Here is a 20,049-nt window from a genome sequence, read left to right on the forward strand (position 1 = left end):
AGATCTAGACACCGGTATGATACAGATTACTTATATATATTGACATTTTTAAACAGTTTATACAGAAATTTTAGACCTTTATGGAACTTTAAAGTAACAATATTTATTGTCTTTAACACCTAGTAAACTTATTGTGTGTGGTTTTAAAGAAGAACGTGGATTTCGATGTCATACATGAAGTAGATACTTACACCTTCGTGACATTTCAACTCTCTAATATAAAAAGATATAAAAGCCAACTTTCGCATTTGAGCAAATGTCAAGGTATCGTATTTCGGCCATTCTATAAGTTTATTAAAAGTACTTTTTGTTTTCAAGAGAGCGTCTTGATTTAAAAACATGAACATGGATTTAGATTTCACTAGCAACACTCAATCCACCGTGCCAATACGGTGTTTTCGTGTATCTAGTATCATGATGTGAGGTCCTGTGCTTGCCTCCCTATGGCACAAGAAACGATTACATCCTATTAGCGTGATAAAAAATGTTTTATTGTGTAACCATATTGGCACGCTTCTGTCACAGTAGAGGTTTCAAGAGCTGTATCTTTATCCAAAAGTACACACACGTTGAAAATGTTTAGAATCTGACATTTTAGTTAAAAAAAGTTTAAGCAATTTTCTTGTTAATTCAGGGTTCGGGTTAGGTAGAATTAAATGCATTTGAATTTTCAGCCTTGAATGTTCTCTTCCACGTGTTACTTCATGGTACGGAAAAATTGTGCTCAATGCCAAACGGCATATCACGCCGTCTTTTCCGCTTTCTTCCGGTGTCTTTTTTTCTGAACGCGACCTTTTTTGAAGTTTTAAAACCTTGAAAAATACAGGTCAGGCGAGGAGATGAATGCATGTCATATTAGAGGGATGTCAATGAAATTGACTCTCGCGCCATCTAATATCATATGACAGAAAAGTAGCTTGGTGGCAATTGTGCAAGAGCTAGCATGGAGACATCAGTGACCTCTTTTGACCTTTGTTGTATCGTTTCTTCGACTTAATGACTCAATTAAACGCTCGAATTACATTCCGGGACCGATTGTGTAATAAGCCTTAAAATGTTAGATTCTACTTTGTGAAATTGGACTTGTTTACTATGTAAGGACGTTCGTAAGATGCTATCATAATACTGTACGAATATATTTGATAGTTTGACACGTCCACTTTTAATATTAGATCTAGAAATCTGGAAAAGATTTAATCATATGCATATTTTACCTTTTAATCATAGTTAATGAAAGGCACTCAAGGGATAACGAATGATATAGACTTTGATTATGGCGGTACACCATGAAAAACTGCCACATCGGAGACGCAATATATTAACAGGAGACTGTGGTCAAACAGCAAAATACACAAATTTATTAAAAAAAAAAAACAAAAAAAAAACGAAACAGTACAGTAAAATACAAGTGTTCTTTCAGATTGTTATGTCTCTAAGTAGGTTACATTCTTAATATCGGCGTACTATCTTTAAGAGTGCCTCTTTCGAACTCAGATCTTGACAAAGATCGGGTTTCCTTTCGCGTGTGCCGGAGAGACACATTAGCACCACTCATCGCTCATGGCACGCGACAAGGTTGATGTACATTTCGATAAAGAATGGTTTAAATTGCAGATATGAAACTCAAACCAAATATCAACGGCATAGAAACCATACGATTATTGCGTTTCAAATGCGTAATTTGTTTTCATAAAACTGTTAACGGTTATTTAAAAATATGGGTATACATATATCTTATGTAATCTGAGCTTGTTTTTTATTCAAATAGCCATGGGTACCTTTTAATTTGGTTTAAAAATTACAATATCTAATGCTTAATTACTCAGGTGCTTTATCTTATATCATTTACCATACTTTATCAAATGTTTACAAAGGCGGAATAATGATAACTTCCAACTGGCATCTTAAAATGGCGGAAGGGTAATGTTATATGATAATGTGCTTTAAGTACCAGTCCACATAAAATCCATGCATTGCTAATAGTTAAATGATTCATGATGAAGAAAATCCCACCAAACAAACGATGTTTTTTTTCAGTCTACATATGCAATACTTTCACATAACGAAAATTATTTCTGCATTCAGATCTGCACTTCTTAAACTGATGGATTGATTGTTGGTGTTTAACGCCCAAGCTGCAGTATTTTAGCTATATCAGTGCGATGAACATGAAATGAAAATAGGAAGAGGGGGTAGAAACGGGCAATTTAGCGTCCTGCGGCGGAGCGCACAGGTTCCTTCTTTTTTTGTACTCTTATCGAATACCACAACATGGTTCTTTACCGTGCGATGAACGTTGCATCTTTCCTTACACGTGGCACCACTATTGTTTGCGGTCAGGTTTTCTGGATTGTGGACTGATGATCCCAGCATGTAGCATGCAAGGGTTACCCCATTCCACCACCTGGTCACACAACCCAGTGGCTCTGTGGGTGCCCGACCAGGGTTTTGAGCGATATTTAGTCGCCTTTTACGACAAACTTAGCGCTGCTGCTGGCCTATTCTGCATTTTAAAAGAAAATGATACATTCATTTCCCACTAAAATCAACCAAATCAAGAACGTTAACTCTCGCAAAAAGCCAATTTCATTTATTATCTATACATTTTTTATCTCATTAGCACAAGAACCAAAACTAAGACTGGTAATGTGAACTATAACGGTTTTTGAACAAGAAATAAAACTGAAATCGGTGGAATTTTGACATGCATGAATCACCTTCTGTCTGATTTTTAGAAAGACTGCTACTTAAGTATCCATGCGCCATTGGAAATGTATTTACGCATTTTATTATATTTTACATTCTCAAAGCTCATTTTCTTTTTTTGGAAAATGACATTTTTGTATCATGTCAGGAAACCATTTAGATTATGTTCGGATGCTCTGTCTACACTCAACCTTAGCGAAGAGCTTTTCTATCTAATTCTTACTTTCCGTCGTTTTTTTATGATTTGTGTTTTAAATAACAACAAAAATGATTGAACACAAGATATACATCATTAATTAAGTCATCTCCAAATACAACAAAAGAAATCGAGGGAATGACGACAATTATATGAATATTTTTATTATAAAAATAAAAAAATCATTTGAAAAAGAATTCAGTATGATCAAATCATCAAGAAATTGACAATAAACTGATGTTCTGGTGAATCGATGAGGTAAATTATTCAGCTGCTTTTCGGTAGTAACTCATCGGCGTTTGCGCATGTTTAAGCATTGGGATCCGAAAGACAGATCATAAACAACTATGGGTATTGAAACGATGAATTAATAAAATCGAAATCAGAGGTACAAAAATAAGGAAAGGAATCGGACGAATTCCGGATCACATTTCATGTCATCCTTGGATGGCGTTAACAATTATGCTACTAATATCCGCCTCGGATACGGAGAGAAATATTACACACATCAACTTACAGGTACTTGCCCCTCTTATTTTAATTAAAATATTCCATTCAGTCACTGCATGTAGGATCTTACAACACTACATTCTACTTCCTGTTCAGATGACCTTTTCAGTATCCTCGGGGTTTTCTCTTTGAATAATGTTTTCATAATTCCGATTGGCTGAACAGAAAGGTCACCAGAATAGAAAGTATAATGGAGTATTGTTAGATCCTTCATGCAATGACTGGATAAAACAATAGAACATAGAACTATAATACTAGTCGGGCTGAATACTTGTGATAGTGGTACCAAGCCCCTGTGCATAAAGTTTATTGAAATTTGCCATGAATTTTAAAAAAATGTGAACAAAAACTTACGTTAATTTCGATTCCTTGTATAATTCGACAACATAGGTTAATATTGTATTAAATGCATTGTTTTGCGAATTACGAACATTGTATACAAAGCCATGCATCATTAACTTTACTTTTTACAAGAATCTCTGTGCAGTTTTTACCCTGGGGTGACACATGTATATTGGTTTAACGTGCGCGTATTTGTTAAAACATTGTTTATACATATACAGTGTTATTGCTGCTTCTGAGTATTCAAATTCTCCAAAGATTTTCTATAGTTCGTCTTCTAGTAGGAGAAACCAATCGCAGAGAAACCTGTCTAAAACGAACCCATTATGGTTCAAGATTTGGCCGGTTCAAACAAGTTTTCGGTTTATTCAGGTTAACATGCATTTTAATTTTTGACATAAAGAGACATCTAAAAATGTCTGGTTTAGACAAAGTTTTTAGATTATTCATTTAACATACATTTTTAATAAAGACATATCAATAGACTTCTAAAAGTGTCTGGTTTAGAAGATTTTCGGTTATTTCAGTTTAACATACATTTTGACTTTTGACATACAGTATAAAGCGACTTCTAAAAAGTGTCTTGTTTAGACAGATTATCGGTTTATTTAGAGCCTAGTTCAGACAAGATTGAAGTGAACTCATTTAAGCTAGCATTTTCTATTACTAAATAATATGTAAAATTCGGCCCTAATATGCTGAAATCGAAGATGTATTTATCAGACACAGTTTTGTATCTACTTCATGCTTCCGGTTTATCAAAGTTTCCATACGGACTGGCTTGTCATATGAACCGGTCATGCAGACCAGATTGATTGATTGATTGATTGATTTTCTTTATTTCCACCATTAATGATGAGTTACATTTTATGTACACAACACTAATTTACATACAAAAGGGACACAATTAGTATACAATAAACACACAAATAAACAACATTTTACATCAAATTAAATCGAATATTACAAAAAAAAAAAAAAAAAAAAATTGAATTTGAGGTACATTTTATAAAGGTGATCTGCCAAACAGTATTTCAGATGTTTCCACACATCAGATTCTAGTGTTTGTATCAAGTCAGTAATTCCACCGAGTAGGGATGCCAGCATATCTTCTTCGTCCTGAAGGAAGAACGTTACGGATTGCTGAACTGGCAATATATCAACAAGAGAATAAAACAGTGTTTCTCTCATCAATTAGTTGTTCACAGTTTAGAATTACATGTTTCACTATGTCGTGTTCGTAACGATTGCACATGGTACATATTCCTTCTTTAACAGCTAGAGATCCTATTTTGACCATGACCAGCAGTTGATGATTCAGTTGTTGGTTCACCGATGTTAGACGAAGTAATCTGTACTCGGTTAATGTGTTAACGTAATAAAAGTGTTACAAACTGGCTGATTATGAATTGGTCCCGTGTTGATTTTCGTTCATGTACTTGATAACTGTCAGGGCAAAAAACTTCCATGACTTGATTTCTATTTTCATAAAAATTCATCATTAAGTCGTATCGTTGATCAAATCAATTTTTAAAAAAGCTATAAAATTAAATATCAAACAATTTTATGCTAATATAAAAATATAACCTATACAAATTGTCTATTTTTTGTATCAGGTCGTCGTAAGTTTTTTAGGTTTTTCAAAAAGGTCAAAGTTGATGTATTTGTGGTGATGTTTTCTTTCATAAAATATTAAAATTTCTGCATAATTCGTAATGCTTGTGTTCATATTATTGTCATATAATATTAAAATCTGCATTTAATCCGGTTGATAAAACTTTTTTATTACAGTGATGTTCGTTTCAATTCCGAAATGTACATTGTATTTATATGGAGGTCTATTGAGGCAGGTGTTTCCCAATGGGGGTAACTGTATCAATAATTTGGCCTGTTCCTGTTTGTAGATGATTGTTCTTAAAATTATCCGCTAGACTCGACTTGGTTTGTATAAGGTCATCGAAAAGCTATATTAAACATCATTAAAATACTGAAAAGTCCAATAATATTATTTATAAAACCAGATTAAGTCTCTGTCAAGAGGTCTTTGACGGAGGCGGTTTGTATAGGACGCCTATATAAAGTTTTAATTGATTTTCGGTTTTATTTGAAGTAAACAAGAATTAGCGCTTGGGTTCAATGTTAGAAAATTAGGCATTATATTTCTCTAATTGGAATGACAGAAAACAAGTTTTTAACAAAAAAATGTAACAACGGCTACAGGAAATATTTCGAGTTGGCTGGAAACGGTGGCATTTGAGTTCACCGTGCAGTACAATACCGAATTGATATATTTAAACAGGTGACAGAATCAATAGATTTTTTAATTGACTAAATTATAAATTAATTGAATTTGACAACTTAAATAGGTTATTGCCTTTCCAACTCGCCTCTGCCTCAATAAAAGATAAATTCTGGTTCTGATTTTGGATCCTACTTTTTTGTTTTCATTCTCGACAAATATTTTATTTATTTCGAACTTAAAAATAAAATCAAATATGCTGTAAATTCCTTACAAATCTGGCACTCGTAAAGTCGTTTTAACAGGCTGCTGGAATTATTTACTGAGACAAGGTTAAACCGTTTCAAGTATATAGGGCAGAGGTTAAATTCAAATCTAACATAAGTTACATAATTTAAGTACGAAAGTTTTCACAAACACAATGTTAATCCGTATTGAAACTTCCTGGGTCGTGCGGTTCCGTATGTTTTAGTGTTCTTCCGTGTAAAAAATGGCGGTTGTATTGTTATTGTAGGGGCGGATTCAGAAATTATAATGTTGGTTTTGATTCAGGATATTTATATTGAAAGGATTTTTTTAATATCGTTTTCTCATTCTTGTCAAACATGGAACAAAATTAACAAAATTTCACACAACAAGGGGGGGTCAAAACTCCGTATTCTTCCATGTACAAGACTTTATACCCTACTACACAATCGTCGTGATTTGCCATCATGTGTTGATTATAATTTTAATAATGATTATTATTTTACAAAAATAGCAGTGACACTTTTGGGGACCAATAATCATATCATCAGTAGAAGAAGGTGCAACTGTTTATATCAATGCTATAGTCAGATTCAAATATAAGAAAGAAATGTAAACCTTCTTACAATGACTTTGCTCTGCATAAATTTTCAAACTGACTATAAAACTATTTCACAGTGCCCAGATAGGGGGAGAGTTGTGGAGTGGTCTTGAGCTGACATCTTTTATCCCGGTGGGGTTGTTGTCTCTTTGATATATATTCACCATTCTATTCTCGTTATATAAACGCCACTCTTTTCGTTTCTAAAACAACTAATCCATTAACTAGCAGTTTGACAAAAAGATGGATTATGGATTATTTTATACTTTTAAAACATAATCATCTTTAACAGTTAGTACTTGTGTAATAATACCGACGGTCGTTTCTCTTAAATAAATTTCTATTTTATAAGATAAAATTTATGAACTTAACACCTATGTAAAAGGCAGAAACATGTATGCACTTTGCTAGATTGGTTAGGATTAAACTTGAGATAAAGCAGATTCAACCAGAACCCATGGTACAAAAATTCTAAGAAAACCAATCGACCCTTTTCTAATCGTAGGGCTAAGTGTTGAAAAAGAAAAAAAATATATGTAAAAAACTACATAAAGAGTGTTTAAGTATGTGAGTAACTTGTTTGTTTGTTGGGGTTTAACGTCCGAGCAGCAATATTTCAGCTATATTCAGACGATAAGTGAGTAACTAAATTATTTATTAAAGTGACATGTGTACTGTATATATGTTTTCAAAAACAAAAAATTATACTTATATTATTTTACACCCAGCCCATTGGACCTACAAGTTGAACCTTTAAATTTAACCACATGACAGTCCGAAATTGACATATTTTCATATATATTAGAGAAAACAGTTTCATCTAACTTCAAACAAATATAGATACTAGTAGCAGAAAAAGAAAATACAGACAGCAAAGGTTAAATAAGCTGCATATCTATTCACGATTATACACCAGAGGGCGTAGTTGTTTCATGGCATTGAGTATGTCTTTGGCTAGTTTCGAGGATAGTTTGTAGATAAATGCTTCAAAATTGACAAGATCTGAAATATTATCAACAAGAATGTCACCAAAATGTTGCACTGTGAGATCGTTGTATGCAGTGCACTTCAAACTGAAATAACGCTCATCTTCAACGTCCATATCGTCAAAGAATCTACATGTCCGTCCTTTCTTGTGATTGTTCGATAACATATCTTCCTGTCTCGACGCGTAGGTGGGGGATTGGTATTCCATACCTCAGTTGTGATAGATACGACCGCTAATTCTTGTTCAAATTCAGTCTAACTATATTGTCCATCTTCAAAGACAGATTTCAACTTGGTACAAATGTATAAGATCATTGTAACTTCGGAACTCAGTAAATGTCAATATACTGTAGAATAATGCTGGATCTGTTTCCTCTCAAAAAATTATGTTAATCACGATTTTGTTTTGATATATATAATAATCATCCAAATCTAACGTCAATAGTTTTTCTTCTAAGTCTGAGCAACAGTTTTTATGGCTTCTACTGTAATCGTGATTGAAGGCTTTCTTAGTTATACGGTCATCATCTAATTGCACCATTTTATAACTGAAGAAACAAGAAATTTTTAGTCTTTTAAACATTTTTTCATCAAGTCAATAATCTGTATCCGGTTCTTGCTTCATTGGACGAATTCTTTTAAAACGTACGTACCGGTCTGACAACAGACTGTTAGATGTAGATGACCGCATATTCTGATGTAATTGAAAACTCGTTTTTTGTTTGTTTGTTTGTTTGTTTGTTTTTATTATTATTATTATTATCATTTTGCTTTTGTTTTGTTTTGTTTTTTTATTTCTATTTCTTTAAAGGATATATATAATAGCTGTTGCGTTTCATTTCAATTATATAAATAAGCAAAAATAATGTAATTTGCATGGACTTGAATGAAATCAGACTTTGAAATGTCCTTATTCACAATTGACAAAGAAATTCCGAGCAATATCAAGATTACATGTATGCCAAGAATATTTTCGCTACATGATAAAGCGGCACCAAAAACCGAAGGTTTTGCGGTGATAAGCACGTGACTGGTGTATCTAATATCCAGTAAAATAAAAAGACAACTGCTGTCCAACACGCTCAGATGTAGAAAATAAAATATGTATTTAAATTCATGCGTGATAGTACGTTATGGAAATATAATTCAAACTCCTGCAGTCTCATTCCAATTCAGTTACCTTGGAAACGATTCGTCTGCAGGTGCGTGCACGAGAGCCGAAATGTTAAAATAAACTGATATTTATTTTATTTTTTTCATTTTGACAATTGAGCACGAGACATTACTACCGCGTCTCCTTTGGTCGTTTATAGGGCATTCAAAGCCTTAAATGTTAAGAAAATAATATTGCATTTCTTACAGGCGATTAGTTCGTTTGAGGGCTACATTATGCAGAAAGCGCGACAAGATATAAAAACTTCTTTATTCTTGAGTTGAATAAGGCCATGTTAAGCCATCTCGTACCGTACAGATCAGTAATGAGTCCCGGAAATTCAATTTATATATTAACAATAAAATTATCATAAATTTAGCTAGTTTTATTTGGCTGTAATCGACAGATCAGTTATCAAATTCGTTACATTATCCCCTATCAATAATTTGACAGAGCTAAAGCAACCGACGCGAAAACCAAAGACGGAAATTTAGATCATTTTTCACTTTTTAGTCGATGAAAAGCCCATCTTCTCGTGGTTTACCGAAAGTTTTAATATTAAGGTAACGTCTCACAATCCATCAAGATTTGAAATACATTTTAACAAAGTTAAATCGAAAGTTTTAGGTGTAAAGTAACGAATCTCAGGCAACGATGATATTATAAAAAAAAACTTGTCTACAATACGCTTTGCAATGACGTTACAGGATTGCAAATGCTTGGCTGACGGTGCGATTTTTCTTCTATCATATCAAATATCGAATTCTCAAATTAAACATTGAATTCAATATTTAAAATAAAATTACATATGTACATAATAAAAGACAAAAAAAATCATGGTGAATTTTGTAAAACGATGTAAAAGCATTTTGTCATCTTTTTGACATTAATCGCAATTTTTCATGCCCGGACATACTTAAAGAGGGGATGAAGAGTTGTTTGTTTTTTTATTTTGGCAGATAGAAAAATACTTATGATACTACATGCAATATAGCGAAGGTAACATCGAAAGCGCACTCGAGCTATGGGGCGCGTGCTCTTATTGCAATATTTTTTTTTTCGAATAGGCACGGATTCATTTTTAATTCATCGGAAGTGCAGTCTTGTGACTCGGTTGTCCCGTCGATTGCGCCTCTATTAGTGCACACTCGTGCCGAAATACCTGGTGGTTTTCATTTATGCATGCACGAACAATCTTCCATGAAAGAAATTGCCCGATAATCAATAATTTGTGTAATCAAAAGAAAATGTACTATGATCCAAAGAGCCTCTTGACTTTTAGTGTTGACAAAACAAATGTTTACATGAAATCAAAATTTCTTTAATCGAAAACAAATTTTAAAAAACCTGATAAAGAGATGAAGCAAGTATTTTTATCCGAGGACTTTATGTCGAAGTACCGAACAATCTGCACTTGTTGACCCCTGGGGGCCAAATAGCAGACGACACATTGATCAAAGACGGCTATCAAATCGCATTCGACTGGATAAACAAAGTTGAGTTGTACTTTTGAAATAGCACTCGTGGGTTTCCATTTCACTGAAAGAATAAATATTTATTTTTCATGTAACTTTTCGATACTCGTAAATTATGATTCGTTTTAATTGTACCAAATTAAAGGTACAAACGCCACCATGTTGTCACATGAGCTCTTCTGACATAAAGGAGAAAAACCACTAGTCGGCATGACCATCCGTCTTCTATTGAAAGCATCGTGATTATTCTGTGAACATCTTTATGAAACCTTGAGTTTGATCAACGGTTTAAATCATTAAATTTGTGCATTTCTGCAAGAAAATATAATTTAATATTGTATCAATGACAATTAATAAAAGTATACCGGGAGTTAAGTTTGTTTAAGACCGTTACAAAACAATATTGCACCTGCAGATCGGTCGATTTGTCGTGTCAATAGAAATACGTGTAACCAAGAAGCAGTCGTTGTACGGTGTCTACTGATTTGCTACAAATAAAGTAAAAAAGTCTTAGGCTCGACAAATGGTTTTAAAATGATTCCTATAGACACCACGGATATGAAAAGACCATTTCATTATTCATATATTTGAATTATATTTTAAATTAATTTTCTATTTTATATCAATTGAAATTCGATAGTTTATAGTGCATTTTGATTTTCATGGAAACGAGTGTCAGGATTTATCTGGGTTTATATTTGGGGGTAAAGGCCGAGCGAAGCAAGTCAAGAAAATATGGAAGGTAAAATTGTGGAAATCAAGATTTCATGTAAAAAAAAACGCCGGTCCACCATGTATGAATCCGCATATATGGTTGGGGTTGCGTTTTTCCATCTTAATCACCGATATTTTAGTATATTTATTTTTACATCCCTTTGTTTAGTTTATTTATCCTACTCCCTAAAAATCAAATGATGCTTTAAAGATAGTGCCTCATAGTACCAATAATGTCAATTGTCAGTCACGGATCCGAAATAGCACAGCAGTCGGAAGAAAAGAAAACTGTTACCAGCTCGCCGAGAAAAAAATCTTTCGATATTGACAAGTTTACGAAGCTATGATAATAATAAAACCTTTTTAGAATTCATTTTCATTACAACATGAAAAACAAAAGAAAAAAAACATTGGCAGACTCGGGATATTTCAGTTGATAAGTTTTTGTTTTTTGATGGGTTTTAGATTTATTCTGTTTCCTTTCAGATACTTAAATCAAGATGAATATTTTAAAACAAAGTTCCTGATTAAAAAGCACAGTATAAAACGCGCTCTAGTTTTAACACTTGTAAGCCTTTACTAGTACATATTTAAAACAATAATAATGAATTGAACCGTTCATTGAAGTTCGCGGACCCGAGTCTGTCGCACAGGTGCTGATTTGTTGGGCGTGAAGGTCGTTAGCCAGTTTAGCCTTGTAACTGACTAAATTGCATTATTACGACATATTTTGAGCTTAATGTATCAATTCATCTAAGCCAATTTATTCGCCTCACTTACATTATTCAATCTTTCTTTTGCCACAGAAAATTGCAATAAGCGACACATTCGTATAGGTACGCAATGCACTTCTGAATATAATGAATTACCTGCGTATACTCGATGTTCATATTTACAATTACAAGTGTAAAAGAGATCGTGGAAGTCTGGTAACTACTTTATAAACTAAAAAGACCATATTACTATATTACTAAGAGCTAATGTACATAACGTGGTTTTATTCTATTGGTCGTCATCCAATTAACCCAGATACGCTTACTTCCGTTGTTTAGTTTTGTTTTTCTAAATAGAAAGAAGCACCGCCATCACGTATCCATTTAAGATATCTGCTTTGAAAAGTGAAAAAGTTAAATTTAATTTTCACTTTTAAAAGAAAAAGAGGAAAGAGCATTTTGAAAGATAACCCATGGTACCGCCTCGCACATAACACATTAAAATATAGCTGTCGTCTCGTTGATTGGCAAATGAAAAAAATACTTGTATTTAGTCCTATTTTTCGTGCAACCTCTAGTTGTATGCTGTCTTTGTACTAATGTGCCTTTAACGAGTTCTTTACCTCTTCATTTCAAAGTTACACTTAAAGTACATGGGGCACACATTCCCGGTTTTAGGATTTGAGCTTAGCGTAACATGCATTAAAACCAGCAATTCAAAGCGGAATAGGCAGCATCCCCTAGTTTGTATCAGTTGTACTATTGTTGTCTACAACATGTACAGCCATGAAAATTATGTCGTTTGGAATGAGACGTATTTATCAAAATTTTTATTCACTGCTTCTTTTCAAGATCTACTCAAACATAATTTGTTAGCCTGTCCGTATTTATTCCATAAGCAGAATCAAACGTCGATAACTTAAATTTTCAATCGCATTTCAATTGTAGAAAATAATTTAAAGCGGAAAGATATTTGTTTGTTTGTTGGGGTTTAACGTCCGAGCAGCAATATTTCAGCTATATTCAGACGATGAACATGAAATTGATGATAAAATGAACATGAAAAAATGATGAAATGAAAAAGGGATGGGACACAAGGGCAATGGGGTCGACAAATTTTGATTGCCACTGGAAATAGGGAGATGTGGGTAGGGTCGGGCAATTTAGCCTCCTGTGGCGGAGCCCTGTGGTTCCTACTCCGGGAGAATACCACAGTAGGGTTCTTTAACGTGCGAGGAACGTGGCATCTTTCCCGACACGGTGCACCACTATGGTTTGCGGTCAGGTTTTCCGTATCATAGCCTGACAACCCCAGCATGTAACACGCCAGGGGTACCCCATTCCACCACCTGGGGCACACATCCCAGTTGCTCTGTGAGCACTATTTAGTCGCCTTTTACGACAAGCTTAGCGCTGCTGCAGGCCTATTCTTTTGACACCCGGACTTGCACGGGGCTAAAGCGGAAAGACAGCAATACACGACAACCTGGTTGGCGGTCTCATTGGGAAAAAGAACAGTTAACATTTTTCTTGGAAAATATTTTCACTTTGGTAAGTACCTAAATAACTTGAATAAATTATTTGAAAGTATTAATTTTCTTACCACAGCTCCAAAGAATCAAATATTTGAATTTGAAGTCCGCTGCTGTACATTGCTCTAATCGGACAGTAAAGAAGTCTGTCGGGTTGAAGAGTTACTTCCCTTTGCTTAAAAAAAGTCAAGTCAAAGTCGGTAATATGAAAAGATCTATTGGCGAAAGCGTGATAAGTTAAATTATTATCTACATATATTGTTACATGTAGATCTTAAAGACAATGCAATACGTGATAATCTGGAATAAAATACGGTGTTGTTTTATTAACTACATGTATGAATATAGACTGTATCTGGTTCTTCTAACTCATGTTGTCAGTTTTTTATGGACTGCCTACCAGTGTAGACATACAATTCGTCAAACTTTGAAAGATATTAAAATGGCCGTCAAATGTCGGATGGAGGGGTTACGCTAACGTGTTATTTTGGCAGTTTTATAATTGTCAATGTCTTGTTTAAGTGTCAGTGTGTCACGGTCAATATGACCAGTGCGTTTGTGTGGTCTTTGAAGGAAATTAAAAAAATCAAATAATATACAAATCTAATAGTCAATCTAAGCGGGGAAATTCGGGGTGTGAAGCACTTTTTGTTCTTAAATATGATTAATTTTGTGCTTTTGGCAAAATGAGCAAATTATAACCTTGAAGTTCCGGCCTCTTTTTAAAAACGTCTCGAATGGAACCCAAGTTTTAAAATTTCTTGATCCGCCATTGACTTCATACATTTTTCAATTTAGTATCAGTCTCTGTAAGAAGGCAGTCGGTGAAACATGGTATGAAATAACCCATCATTTTGATAGCGTAAATTTGACTATTTCTACCATCAGAATCAACGAAAAACGGCAATATTATCTCTATCATGTCAGCGCATTAAGTAAATATAATTTCACTGAAATGCACTGAAAATGAACATTTCAATGGCAGATTACTCTGTCAAACAAAACCCTCATTTTTATTGCATTATATTGAAAAATTTCTGTGCAAAGCCAGTCATGCAGAGATCAAATAATGGTCTTTTCAAATAGAGAATGTATCCTTGAGTGATATTACATTGTCAGATCGGTAGGGTTTTTGACATGCATGAATCTGATTTTTTTCCATTTTGGCAGAATCTTGCGAACACTTGCACTTAAAGACAAAGTTAAATTTGTGTTCTAATAACGGTATAAAACAAATTTTAGTTACTTACGAGGTTGTGGTTGGAATCAAAAACTTTGGGATTTGACAGGTGTGAATGACTGTGATCGTGTTCGCATTCTTGATGTACTAGAACTTAACAAAAAGACAATGTATTGATAAATTGTTATGAACAGCTCCGTGTTAAAACCAGGCAGAAACTAATGACAAGGGATTTATGTATAATATCTTAATCTAAAAAATCTTTTGATCGGAAATCATTCAGTAGACATCATAGAAGCTGTATTTGACAATTGTAAGTGCTTAAATGAAAGTTGGTCACTGGAAATATTAACACTTAAACTTTGGTTACGTTCTATAATAGAAAATATAACGAGAATAGATATAGTGTATATGTCAAAGAGACAACAACACCACCGGGATAACAATGTCAGCCTAAGGCCATCCATTGTTCTTCAATGAAAAATACGGTAAAATTTTCCACCAACATTTTAAATATACATATATTCCCAATACTTAATAGCAGAATCAAGGAGAGTTGTGTTAGGTAGGCCTAAGGTACGGGACACCAATCTTACAAATCATTGGAACGTTTGTATTCAGAATTTTACATCAATCTTATGTAAGCATCAAAGTAACTTGGATTGATTTCATTCTGTTTCAAATGAAAGCTTGATAGGATATGGTGCAATCGAATATGATACAAACATCACTGACTCCAAGAGTTAAGTCCCTTACCTTAGGTCTATCTCCATCAGACGTAACATGAGTGTTTGAACAGTTTCATTGATTATCTTAAATCACCCCCTGTCTGATTTTTTTACAGACCCATACTTAATTTATCACGATAGTACTCGCAATGTTCTTTAATGTTTATTGTCCTCCTGTCCGTCCTAAATTGTGTTTGTCCAATCAGTTGTACCCTCATACAATCTTCAATTATATAGTGTAGATTTGCATGACAAATCTAGATCGTTGAATACACATGTATATCCCAATATAAAAAGGTAGAAATAGTTTTAAAGTCAGAAATACTTTTCATGTCATTCTTTGTGACGATAAATATAAGTACGCATGTCACAGATTGGCCATTGTTTGTAAACCTAGAAATTAATACATTTTTGTACATGTAGCAAACAGCTGGTACCACGTTTTATCTTATTTATCAAACTTTTTGTAGCGCTCAATATCAAATACAACCCACCAATGATAAACGTTGACTTTCGATACGAAATAAGTCGATCTAGAATAATTTCGTATTTATATTTCTTAAGCAAAAAATGGACATAATAAATCCTGTTCATTTTCAAAATATGTTACAAACTCAACATGCCCTCTCTGCACTGACAAGTGAATTGAGCATGTTTTTGTCAAATAAATCCAGGCTTTAAACGGATAAGCTGTGAGCTCTCGGTACAGTGTCGATAGTTGGTCATCAACCTCATGCATCCAGCTACTTCAAAATTTGTTAATTATTGTGAACTTGCGCATATGATTAAAACTGTCTATTTTGTAGAAAAAATTGTTACATGTACTTAACAAATGATTCATAGTAAGCAAACCCACGAGGAGCTTTTAAGTTAGGATGTTATTACCGTAAAAAAAAACCAGGAAGTCACTATGCGATAGTATGGTATTGGAAAAGACATATTGTTCAGTAATTTTAGGAATAACATAAACCGGATAGTTCATTCCTTCTCCGTATCCGATTCTCTTCTCTGTAATATAAAGAAAGAACTATCGGATTAAGAATAACTGAAAATATTTGATACTCTTCGGGAAATCGGATAGTTAACAAATTGTGCAATTTAATATGTTGTCTTCTTAAGTATGCCATTGCTTGGTATCATTTTTCAAAGCGCGCAGAGTACATTTTTCTTCTTTTTTTTTCGAACACTCACACTTTCTGTAACATTCTGTAAGGAATAGCATTTCTCAAATTTCAGTCTGTTTTTCCCCAGATTTGAATATGTTATATAAACCGACATATTAATATCTCTGTGTTTGTGTGCTAGTAAGTAAGAAATATTTTTCTGTATAGAACTTTATTTTTCTATATCCCATTTTAAATGCATATGAAAATCTTTCATACTTTTTGTTCTGAATAATCATACATATTCTTGGACCGAATTTGTTTTATAAACACCCATATTCATGTTGACAATTTAGAAAGTTTCGACGGGTGCTGGTATATCCAGGATTTGATTTAAGTAAATTTACAGAATTCAGACGAGGTGATCCACGCATGTTTAAAATCCACCAACTTTACTTTTATTTCCTATTCAGAATCAGTTACAGATCACATAATCAGTCTTGGTTTTTCATTTGGGTGTTGCGCTTTTGAGATAATTATATTTAGATTGTTCACGAATTTAGCACTTTGCTAGAGTTATCGTTCTTGATTTGCTTTGATTTGGTTGATATTAGTGTGAAGTGAATGTATGATTTTCTCAAAAATGCAGATCTGAATACAGAAAGGACTAATGTTACCTACAAATATAGCATCTAAAGACTGAAAAAAAAATGTTTGTTTGGTGAGTTTTTCTACACCATGAATCTCCTGTACCACAGACAGTGCCTGAATTTTACATGGAATGGTATTAAACGGATTTCAATGTAATTGAGAGTATTGCTGTACAATCATGTGATCAATCATGTGATCACTTACAGTCAAACATGTCTTGTCGACCACAAACATTCAGCAACAACTTAACATTCAAACCTGTCTTAACGACCACCTGTATTCAGCAATAACCCATCTTACAAGATTAGGATTGTAACATCGCTGTTTATACGTAAATTTAACCTGTATAGAAAGACCACCTGTCTTATGAGATTATGTTTTTTCTCTTATGGGAGGACCCTTAAGATAGTGAGACTGTACTAAGAAATTTGACCCCCCCCCCCAGAACTAAGAATATATGTATACTAAATATGTATTGACTATGATATCTAATATAATTTCTTGTCACTCTTGAGCATCACAGTACACTTTGTCGACAATACCAAGGGCAGCAAGTTATTGCAAAATAAATAAATATAGAGTCGGACAAAAAATTTTATATTCATTTTTAGCGAAATTGGCAACATATTTATGCATTGTAAAGTTTTTGCTTTTTTGTTTTTTGTTTGTTTTTGTGTGTGTTTTTGTTTGTGTTTTGTTTTTGTTTTGTTTTAATAAAGCATCGTGAGGACACAGAGATTGAAAGACAGACCAGCAAAGAACAGAAAAGTTATAAAATATAACAGCAAAGTAGCTTCGAAATTCACAAACTGACAGTCATAAAAAGAACAAAATCGTTTTCAGTAAAAATATAACATTTTAATAAATTTAAATATGAACACATTTAATACATATATAAACAATTTACAGTGAACCAATATTTGCATCAATTAATATTATGGAAGACACGCTGCATACATTGTGATACGAAAATAGAATCACAATTAAATTTAAAAAAAAAAACATCTTAACCCTTAAAATAGCAAAACGTTGCACTTAAAGAAGTACTGTCGAGATCAACAGTTTCAAATCGACATCTGATCAAATGGAAAAAAATAAAAAGCGCAATTTCATTCATAAGTAATCATGTTTAAGACATTTTTATCACGCATAATCACGTATTTGACAGAGACGTTTGAATAGCATCGAAATTAAATCGGATATTATGTCTAAAGTTGTATTTTAAAACACTAGGTAAAATGCTACTGAATTACGGAAGTTATGGATATTTATTTATCTAATAGAAAATGATCAAAATTTAAAGGGTACGATTGAACAGTTAAACGATGGTGAAAGCGTCTATTGACACCGATCAAATCTTACCTTTAAACAGGTAAAAAAGAAAAACAATAATAAAATCATAATTCCATTTCAAAAATAAACATTGATTTGTAAAATTACGTATAGCTGTAATAATGAACACATTAGCATTGTCTGACTAGCCATGGTGAAAATCGTCGGAAGTAGAAAAGTCTTCCAGCATATTTTCTTGGTTTTATAATTTTCCCGATCTTAACCGGTGTGCGATTAAATTAATTTCTGGACTGTCACTTTTAATATAATGGAAAACAAGTATGTCAGTGTTGTTGAACGTTTTCAATGACAGTTATATGTTGGAGTCAAGATACCATTGCTATAATTCCCAATTCCCGAAAATAGCACAAACGAGCCTAGTTTCCATTTAACGGAAAAAAAACGGAAAATCTTAAAGTTCCCAACTCGTGTCGGGTTATAGATTACTGCTATCATCAGTATCAACCATGGCGTCTTGCATTGCCCGGTAAATGTTTTCGTCCATTGCCGTTTGATATTTCAAAAGTTTTACATCATCGGGATCGTTTCCGTCAGATATGTCTTTCATAAACGATATATAGGTCATTGCTAGACGAAGTGTTTCAATGCGGGATAGTCTCTTTTCATAATTAAATGCTGGTAGCCGTTTTCGGAGTTCGTCAAAAGCCTCATTTAAATGAAACATACGCCGTCTTTCACGTATATTAGCAGCTTTTCTTTGCGAAACAGTCTGAACTCGTTTTCTTTTCACTTTTCCAGTTTTTGAATTAGTAGGCGAGTTTTCACTACTGAATTCCGGGGAGGAATGTAATCTTTCATTGGGTTGATACGAAAAATTACCAATTGATGAATGGTGACCACTATATTCTCCTTGCCAATATGAAGAACCATTAGTGATTATCTCCTGCTGTGGAATTCCATTTCCAGAGTGATACCCGATGTATGGCTGGTATTGCACTACTTCTGGTTGTCTAGTTGGGTCCATCTGGTGCCATTCGGAAGCTGAATAATCGGGATATACTAATCCTCCAATTACAGGTGAAGACGAAGACTGCGGAGTCACATAAGTCATGCCTGTGGAACCGTCATATACCTGGCCAATTGTTTCACAAGTCTCTTGCTGAGGTCGTTCCATAGCAAAACCACAAAAGTTCCGTCCCTTGAACCGTGGTGAAATAAAGTTAAGTTATTAAACAAGTTTAGTACTTCAAATTCACAAATTCCTTCTACCTTTTGCAAAAAATTTTGTCAGCATATGTTTTCATCATATGTATGAATAAATATAAACTTATGATGATGACGTGTTCGCTACTGCAACAGGTTGCGGAATATTGACTTAGTGAAGATTGAAATGTCCCGTTATATCAAAGTAGTTTGGCCCTTTTATAATACCAGTCAAAATATCATCAAAAGACGCAGGTAAAAATTATGAGTTAAATAAGGTGTCAGTTATTCAAATTATTATTGGTCCAGGAGCCTTTAAATGTTAAAAATCTTATAAATTTTGACAGTTCGCGTGTTGATAGGCGGGGTTATTTGTGACACGTGACACTCGCGAGACTTTGACTGCCATTTTAAGTTTCAATACATAAATCAAGCCATACAAGATGTGACACTCGGTGCGTGTGCCATTGAATGGTG

At 33.7% G+C, this 20,049-nt stretch overlaps 2 protein-coding genes across 3 annotated transcripts; both read right to left on the bottom strand.

The window, feature by feature from the left end:
- Positions 1–4,589: 4,589 nt before the first annotated feature.
- Positions 4,590–15,687, bottom strand: LOC148602981 (uncharacterized). 2 transcript variants are annotated; one of them, XM_088553451.1, is made up of 4 exons: positions 15,447–15,687; positions 14,665–14,747; positions 13,486–13,589; positions 4,590–8,375 (listed from the first exon to the last, which is right to left on the bottom strand). In XM_088553451.1, the coding sequence occupies exons 1-4, from the start codon at positions 15,538–15,540 to the stop codon at positions 8,204–8,206; spliced, it is 453 nt and encodes a 150-aa protein (XP_088409577.1). In that variant the 5' UTR covers positions 15,541–15,687; the 3' UTR covers positions 4,590–8,203. The 2 variants fall into 2 exon arrangements, with proteins under 2 accessions (XP_088409577.1, XP_088409578.1); XM_088553452.1 differs by lacking the exon at positions 4,590–8,375 and adding an exon at positions 10,366–10,519.
- A 2,225-nt stretch (positions 15,688–17,912) lies between these two features.
- On the bottom strand, positions 17,913–19,779 carry LOC148602982 (uncharacterized). Its single transcript, XM_088553144.1, has one exon. It carries the CDS (start codon positions 19,541–19,543, stop codon positions 18,845–18,847), a length of 699 nt encoding a protein of 232 aa, XP_088409270.1. The 5' UTR covers positions 19,544–19,779; the 3' UTR covers positions 17,913–18,844.
- Positions 19,780–20,049: the final 270 nt, after the last annotated feature.

This window comes from Perna viridis, chromosome 11, assembly GCF_037379345.1.
Source record: "Perna viridis isolate PV_CMFRI_1.1 ecotype Kerala chromosome 11, ASM3737934v1, whole genome shotgun sequence".
NCBI classification, from domain to species: Eukaryota; Metazoa; Mollusca; class Bivalvia; order Mytilida; family Mytilidae; genus Perna; species Perna viridis.

Coding starts and splice junctions, on each gene's coding strand:
- LOC148602981 (XM_088553451.1), bottom strand. CDS start 15,540: ATGAGGGTACAACTGATTGGACAAACACAATTTAGGACGGACAGGAGG. Junction 13,590..14,664: donor TTGATTCCAACCACAACCTC/GTAAGTAACTAA, acceptor ACTTTTTTTAAG/CAAAGGGAAGTAACTCTTCA. Junction 8,376..13,485: donor TTTGATTCTTTGGAGCTGTG/GTAAGAAAATTA, acceptor TTGTTTCTTCAG/TTATAAAATGGTGCAATTAG.
- LOC148602982 (XM_088553144.1), bottom strand. CDS start 19,543: ATGGAACGACCTCAGCAAGAGACTTGTGAAACAATTGGCCAGGTATAT.